This window comes from Chaetura pelagica, unplaced genomic scaffold, assembly GCF_000747805.2.
Source record: "Chaetura pelagica isolate M959 unplaced genomic scaffold, ChaPel_1.0 scaffold204, whole genome shotgun sequence".
Classification (NCBI taxonomy): Eukaryota; Metazoa; Chordata; class Aves; order Apodiformes; family Apodidae; genus Chaetura; species Chaetura pelagica.
The window spans coordinates 368,986-377,559 of record NW_009952876.1 but is presented as its reverse complement, the minus strand read 5'-3'; the positions used below and the strand labels follow the sequence as shown (position 1 = coordinate 377,559).

At 35.9% G+C, this 8,574-nt stretch overlaps 1 protein-coding gene across 1 annotated transcript in view; it reads left to right on the top strand.

Moving 5' to 3' along the window:
• SPTLC1 (serine palmitoyltransferase, long chain base subunit 1) overlaps positions 1-3,338 on the top strand; it is a 36,606-nt gene extending 33,268 nt beyond the window's left edge. The window contains exons 13-15 of the mRNA XM_009995270.1: positions 1,524-1,641; positions 2,509-2,582; positions 3,067-3,338. Of these exons, the coding sequence (XP_009993572.1) occupies positions 1,524-1,641; positions 2,509-2,582; positions 3,067-3,160 (286 nt within the window). The 3' untranslated portion in view covers positions 3,161-3,338. The remainder of the gene's footprint in view (positions 1-1,523; positions 1,642-2,508; positions 2,583-3,066) is intronic.
• The last annotated feature ends 5,236 nt before the right edge of the window (positions 3,339-8,574 follow it).

Below are 8,574 nucleotides of genomic sequence, written 5' to 3'. Positions count from 1 at the left end.
CCTGCTGATCTTTTATAATTTACCTTTTGGAGGGGGGTAGTTTATTATTATCTGTTTCAATCAAATAAAATAGACATAATTATAACTGGAAGCTAATACAGTGTCTCTCTAAAAAAACCCTAATTGATTTAGTAGCTTGTCTTAAACTCTGTTCTCCAGCAAGTAGTTTTAAATTACAGTGAAACTTGATCTAGTTTTTACTGTCATCTCTCTACATTTAGAACACTACTTCTTAGAAGTCATCCTAGGGAATGTAACTAAGAACAGATGTGTTATACAGCTGTACTGTCTACTGTCTTCCTACCTTGTAGCTGGACCATGGACTACTTTTAGTTGTCCTTTTTGTTACAAAATGTTTTATCCCAGATCCTTAGATATGTGTGCAGTAGTGAGACAAATACAGTTTGTGTATTTGAGTGTTAAGGAAGCAGCCTGTGTTTGATTAGTTTGCAAGTGTAGGTCAATGACTCCAGAATGTTTGCATTTTTGTGGCTGAAAAAGAATATCAATTTGATTTGTCTTTCTGGAACAGACTGTGAATTGAAACAGCACTGTAGAAATAACACGAGATGCTTTCCATGGTAGAGTACAATTTTATTTTTTCAAGGTTATAATTGATTCAGTGTGTTCATAGTGCAAATTCTCTCGTATAGGCTGTAGTTCTGGTGTTTATGGATTTAACATGTCTTCTGCTCTGACTGGGTCTTGGACTTTGTAAATATAGAAAACTTATTTGAAAATGACAGTATAAACTTACAATGTGTATGAAGCAAGCTCATCAAAATCTCTGCTGATGGTAGACATGCATTTATGGAACATGTTAATTTTGGAAGCCAGAGGTCTTGCTTGGGTATTGGATACAGTTTTTTTGAAGGAGAATAACTCAGTTCTAAATATGATGTGATGCATCAGGACAGTGTCAATCAAATGTCAGTAATTTTTCGACAGTCAAATGTCAATCAATCACTTGAATTCTAGGGATGCAATTAACAGCTGTCCCTATGTATGAATGTCTGAACAATTCTGGTAATATAACTAGTTTTAGAGACACTTTTGACTGGCAGATGATGTTGCAAAGGTTTTCTAGAAGAAATAATTTAAAATCAGAAGTCTTGCTTGTTCCTTCTTATCACAAAACTAGGTTAAAGTGTTTTTATTTATTTTAAATAAATAGCTATCTATGTTTTTATCAGCAACATACAGGCCTAGTAGTAACATTTCTCGTACATCTTCTTAAGGATGCTTTCAAAATTTCTGAATTGTTAATTGTTTTTTCAAGAGGAGTCACCATCGTTACACAAACTTGCTGAAGCTACATGTAGTAAACTTCTTAGGCAAACAATTTACTTGATAGGTTTTGCTTACTTTACCTTTTGCAAGCTGAAATGCCACTATGTTTTGTCAGCATTAGTATTAGTAAATATCGTGTTCTTCTCACCACCTAGAAAGGGGTAACAGTATCTAGAACTTTAGCACATTTGTTGAAGTAAGATGTGTGTTAATAGACTTTTTATTTGGTTTAGGATTTCTGGCTTAAAAGTTGTGGGAGAATCTTTTTCTCCAGCATTACACCTGCAGTTGGAAGAGAGCTGTGGATCTCGAGCAGACGATGTGAAGTTACTCAAAAGGGTTGTGGATTATGTAAGTGTCTCCATAGAGAATAAAATACATAGTTGCTTTTGAATGTGAATAATGGAGTGTGTATATGCAGGGAGGCTTGTTGAGTAGCTTACTGGACTGTCTTGAAGGAATGCTGCAAGAAACTCAGTTTCTTTGCTGACTATAGGGCTAGATTAATGTCCATCTCTGAACTCTTTCTTGCTGCAGATGCTGAGGTCTGTAGTACTGGTTAAAAATGCATTAGACCTTTTGCTTCAGAAAACCATTGTTACCTGTTACATAGTTAAAAACTCAAGGTAAATTTGTATATGAAAGTTACTGCTTAGAAAACTTTTCTGATGTTCGTAAGAATAAAGGCTGTCACTCGAACAGATTTCTGTTATAACCTTTTCATTTCTAGCTTTCTATAATTTTGCTTGCTTGAGTCCATGAACTTGTTTTTTGTGTGAAGAATCTCATTATTTCTATGTAGAATTTTTTCCATCTTCTACACACATTGGTTCTTTTTCCTCCCACATGAAGGACATGACAGTTGACAAGTTTTATATTTCAGGTGGCAGGTGAACAACACTACACAACAGAAAGAAACTCTAGAGTTGATTTCCTTGAAAATAAGCTTAGATATGATGTAATAGCCTACTTAATACAGCATTTTGTCTGATTACTTGGAGTTGAAAGCTAAAGAAGCTACATCCTAATCTATTTTATGTGTATATGCTGTCTTAAAATTAGAGATGATTTTGTGCAACTTTCAAAACCTCCATTTGGAAAATAAGTTGAAATTATCCTGACACCAAACTTATAAAAAGTTATATGTATTTGATGATCAAAAGGATATGCCATCAGAAGTTCACAGATTGATGACTGCTGTATTTTTGTTATTTGTAGTGCATGAATAGTGGTATTGCATTAACTCAGGCCTGCTATCTGGAGAAAGAAGAAAAATGTCTTCCTCCACCCAGGTTAGTAGAAAGTCAGTACTTTAATTCATTTTTATTGGATCTGACTCTCTTCTCATGCAACAATGGGTTTTAGATCAGTAGACTGGATTGAATAAGGGATCCTGTAAAAAAAGTGAGAAAGGCTCCATTTTAAGATGTGTTTTCAGTTATTTCATGTGTTTAAGATGTGTTTTCAGTTTAGAGGATGCTAATACCCTGAAATAACTGTATCAAAGCTACCTGAATCTCAGTGAACACCGTCTTGCCTGTTACCAGGCACATTTCCCTTAGCTGCACATAGGCAGAAAAAAAGGATAACAGTCATATTTCTGTGGTGTGCATGGGAGGGAAAATGTAGTCTGACCATTATTTTTAATGATATGTCTTGCTTCTGCTTGCATTTGAAGTAATAATAATTTCCTTAAAGACAGTGATCTAGAGAAGTCTAAAGCTGAAGGCAAGGAGTAAAAAGTTCACTGTGTATGTTCTGGTTTTCTTTTTCTAGTATACGAGTAGTGATAACAGTGGAACAAACAGAGCAAGAACTGGACAAAGCTGCATCACTTCTTAAGGAAGCTGCACAGTCTGTATTGAATTAGACTGCTGTTTCGGATTCCTCATTTCCCAAATTATCAGGATAAGTGTTTAATACTGCATAGTGACTTCACTTCAGATATTCAGATTCTTCTACTGATGGCATTGAAACCTGACTAACAAGATTGTTCCAGAATGGTACAAATGCAGTGAGGGGAAGAATGGTGAATTTTGAAACTGATGAATGACACAGTATACTTGCAATTCAAACTACCACTTAGTAGCATTCCATAAAAGGGGATATCACTGTTGCGTACAGGACTCTTTCATAAGTTGCATCTTAAAAAATTTTGAATTTATTTCTCCAAACCCTTACATGTTTTGAAAAGTGTATTCCGTTTTCCCCAAAACCATATAAATTGTATTTCTTTCTCTGCATAGTCTCAGAATGCAGGAAGTTCAAATAAAATCCAAGGCATTGTTCCCCCATCCCTCTTCCAAAAAGGTCAGCTGTACTTACTGCTGCCAAAAGGCAGAAAATAACATAATGTTGTTCTATATGATGTCATTTATTATTGAATTATAGGAGGAACTTCAATTAAATTCTTTTTTGTTTGTATCTTTCTCTAACCATTTTTGTAAGCCAGTTTCTAAGAATGCTTGGCAAGAGACTTCCATTATCTAAATGGTAGATTCCTATTAAATCCTACTGGCTTCCTGAATTTCTTATGTAATTATATGCATGCGTAGTATTATGGGTGAGGTTTTTCATATTACTGTCAAACATTAAACTAAAATCTCGGGATTGTGAAACTGGTGTAATTCTATTAGAGGAAAGCTTTGCACCAGTCTTGAAGAGGAGTCATATACAACATGAAGAATGAACCGAGGTTTTGAAACAGCAACTAAATACTAACTTACTCAAGCTACTTTGAAGCACTGAAATGGTATATGTTAAGATTTTAATTCTGAATAGCTGTACGTTAGAGGGGAAGACTCACAAATAGCTAATCAGCATTTATGAGGCACAGAAACTACTGAAATACAACTCAGTGTATGCACATAAAATCCCCATGTAATTGGATGTTAATATTTGGAAGTTATGCTGTCTGGATTTTCAATAAGCACAAATGGACATTACACAGATAGACGCATTACACAAAGCAGCGGAAATGTGTAAGGAAGGATGACAGTAAGCTGTAATGTTTTATAAATTAAAACTAAAGGAAACTATTTCAGTATTTTACTTTAAGAATGCCCATTTAACATTTTTATATTCTGTCGGATCTGTACTTTGGCTTGGTGTGTATTTATGTGCCTTTTTGGTTGCTGCTATGAAGGACTACTGGACTATTTTTGAGAAACATCATTGTTTAAAATAAAAAGTTAATAATGTTTGACTCAGATTTCTACTTATAATTAGATTTTGTAGCATGATCAGCATATTTTGTTGAATAATCTGCATCAGATGAGCACAGTCTAAGTTGCCTCCTTCAGTTTTTAGTGACTGCACTGGCTTTCAAAACTCACCTGTGTATATTCAGACAAATCAGCTAAAGTTATGCTGGCACACTTCAGTGATTTTCCTTGACTATTTTAAATAGTCAAATCATTATCAGTGCATTGTAGAGAAACCTTAATCCTAAAGTAAAAGAGTATTCCTATTTGAATAGTGTTTATATATTTCTCTACCATGAGTAAAAGCCTGTGAGGAACCAACCATTCAGAAGAATGAAAATATGGGGATCAAAGTTGGTTCCCATTTTACAGTCTGAACCTGAGGTGCAGAAAAATCAACCTTCTCAAGGCCCTCAGAGATTGCAAGAAATGAACATTAAAACTTGTCACTGTACTTCGAGCTTGTGAGCCATTTTTAGTATGATAATTGAAACCTGAATATTCAAGTAAACTCAAGACTTTGATGTGTAAGGTGGAAACAAATGAGGTACATGGTTTTTATAAGAAAATCTACAGATACCTTTTCTGCTTTATTTTAGTAATCAATATTTTTTGATAGAAGGTGTAATGTGTAAAGAGAGTATTAAGAAAGGAGAGGTAAGGATGAATAACAGACTTTTTTTTTTTCACTTTTGAAATATGATCTCAGTCACTGCACAGAATGGTGTACTATCTCTTTTCTGTCACTCCATCTGGAATTCATTATTTTAAACAGGGTTGTGAGTGTTGGCATTCACTGATCTATGAAGTTACTACCGCAAAAGCATCCTGCATCTTAAGAAGACTCAAAAAATATATGTGAGCCATAAATGCTGCTTAAACAGGAAAATACCTACAACTAACACAAAGCATTTGTACATTAAACTGCTTCATTATCATAGTAAAAGAAAGTGTCTGATAACATTTCTTATTGTGTTTTTATTTTCTTAGGCAGTTTTCATATTAATAAGATGGTGGATTTATTCTGTCTTGCTGTTGGTGGAGTTTTAAGATTTTGGTTTCCTGTCCAGTGTGTGATAGTTAATTGCAAAATATGCATAATAAAAGGCACATAGATTAATAAATCAGCTGAGCTGCAGATTGCTGGAGGTATCTATCATGTAAGTACTCTACATGACCAATTCCTAATACTGAGGTAGCAGATACTCATAGAAAGCTGTCGTTGGAAACTAGACACTGGGCCAGATACAGTTTTGCTGTGACTTAGTGTAGAATTTCTGATATATCAACCACCTCAAGCTGAGATGAAATATACCCCAGCTTTGAAAGACCTTTACAAAAGAAAATACTGCAGTGTTGCATACCATGTTATATGGATAAGATTTCTCTATTTACCCCTGCTGTTACAGGTGTTACCACCTGGCTTTAGATAACTGCTTTTTCCCACAGGGATTGTTGGCAAACAATCCACAACAATCCACAGGATTGTTGGCAAAACCCACTAACTATTGGAGTCAGAGCAAAAACTTATGTAGAATTGTAAAGGTCTAATCCGCTGGTGAACTTAGATTTGATGCAGGCCAAAAATGGCTACATCTGTGGGCATTACTAAGAGAGAAAGAGACTTGATCAACCCACTTTACTCACCACTTGTCAGACTGTGCTTAGAGTACTGTGTCCAGTTCTGGTATCCACAGTTCAAGAAAGACAAGGACAGGCAAAGGAGGGCCAGGAAGATGACCATAGGGGCTGGAGAACCTGCACTCTGAGGAGAGACTGAAGGATTCAGGTCTTTTCTCCCTGCAGAAGAGAAAGCTCAGGGAGCTACCTCATCACAGTTAATGATGTACCTCATCACAAACCTGGTACTCAAAACACATCTACAAAGAGGGCAGAGACTCTTCACTAGGAGCCACATAGAGGTGACGAGGGGCAGTATGTACAAATTGCATGAGGAAGATTTTCATCTTGACCTAATTTTTTTGCCTTGAGAAGAACAGTCAGTCACAAGAAACTTAGCTCCCCAGGGATGTTGTGTCTGCATCACACAAGGTTTTTAAGACGTGACTGGACAGGGTGCTGTGTAGTAACATGTAGGTTCCCTTTCCCATGAGAAGTTGGACCAGGTGATCTTTGCAGGTCTCTTCCCACCTGAGCTGTTCTGTAATTCTGTAGTTCTATGACTGTAACTCAAGACATGGGGTGGCAATAATTTTATACACTTCCACTATTCAAAATTGGGGTTCTTTTTTACCAAGTTCTTTGTTCATTACCAAATAATATCACGGGAGGTGTTGGGAGGGATACAAGAGAGGATTTAAACTCGGTGCATTACAGTAAGTACATGTTAGACTGATACTAAAGAGAGAGGATAAAAAAGGTGATGTAGCACTGGCACTTCATTATAACCTGAGAGGTGTTTTTTATTTCCTATAATAGTTTTTCAGTAGTTTGAACTTTTTCTCTTCTTTTTCTGTATAAAGTGAGACCTTATAGTGACATTCCAGTACTTGAAGGGGGTCTACAAGAAAGCTGGAGAGATACTTTTTACAAAGTCAATAGGACAGGAGTAATGATTTCAAACTGAAAGGAGGTAGGTTTAGATGAGCTGTTAGGAAGAAATTCTTTAGTGTGGGGATGGTGAGGCACTGGGACAGGTTGCTGAAGGATGCCCCCTCCCTGGAAGTGTTGAAGGCCGGGTTGGATGGGGCTTTGAGCAACGTGGTTTTAGCGGGAGGAGTCCCTGCTGACAGCATAGAGGTTGGAACTAGATGATCTTTAAGGTACCTTCCAACCCAAGCCATCCTGTGTTGTTTTTTTTTCTCATGTAACAAGAGAATGAAGTGGCTGTTGTGTACAAGTGAAGGATCAAGTATTAACTTTTCTGTTTTAACTTAGTCCAGGATCATATTTCAGTTGTGTTTATTGTGTTTTTACTGAGTAAAGTTTTACCTTGATGTAAGGGGTGAGTGTGAACTTTAGTTACAGGTTCTGAACTGACTACAGTACCCTTTACATTTGTAAGCAGCCTTTAGGGTTTAAAAAGTGGGAGTATTTAAATGGCCTTTAGAGTAGCTGGTATTACAGCATACTTGATGGTAACAAAATTCCTATTCATGACTGTTAAGATAGAATATGGTATTGGTGAAAGACTATAGATCTAATTTTGATCCATCCTTAGGTTTCCCTGGTTGAACCACACAAAGAATAAGAACAGTAATCAGCCTTTGCAATAATAAATTTCTTGACTTTGGTATGGATGAAAGAACTATGTGGAAGAAGTTAGCCATAGGCATGATCATATGCAGATTGTTTTAGTGTGATGTGCTAATTTTCAAACTTTGCTAATAAGCAAATTTTAAATGTTTTAATTGCTAGTACCTAATTTACTATCAAGAATAAAAATTTTTAAATGTTTAAAGATTTAAAAGATCAGAACTTTTAAATAAGTTGCTCTCTTGTTTCTTGAAGCCTTTTTTATTTCCTGAACCTTTGTTTTCTTGTCATCTTCCTGGTTTTTTTTCAGAAATGACTTGAGCAGTGGAAGTGTTTGATATATAGTAGACCTTGGTTTAGTGATTATGTCCACATTTCCTCCCACTGGTGGGAGGCAGAGGATGTGCAGAAAGTTGCATTAAATTGTGAGTTTAATATGATTATACAAATGAATTTGATTTATTAGGTGATTATTCCATTGAAAGTGTAATGACTGAGTTTCAGTCTCATTCCAGTGCTCATCTGTTCCTTGGTGCATAGTGCTGGTGAGTGCTGTGCAATTTACAATACATGCATATTTGAGGTTTGAAGCATGAGTTGAAATCTGTAGAAATACGTAATAACTCAAGTGTCAATTTTTACCTCTAAGTACACAAGGCCAGTTTTTACCATTTTAGTAACATGTACTATTTGGAACCATAGAATTAAGTGTGGGTATGGTATCACAGGTGCAGTATCTGATATATTGGAATTACAGTTCGTAAGAGGAAACATTTTTCAAATGCTATGAGGCAAAGACAGCAAGATAGTGATGTTTTTTTTAAAGGTGCAGTTTAGTAGTCTTAGAAGGGCCCTCAGTTTGAAC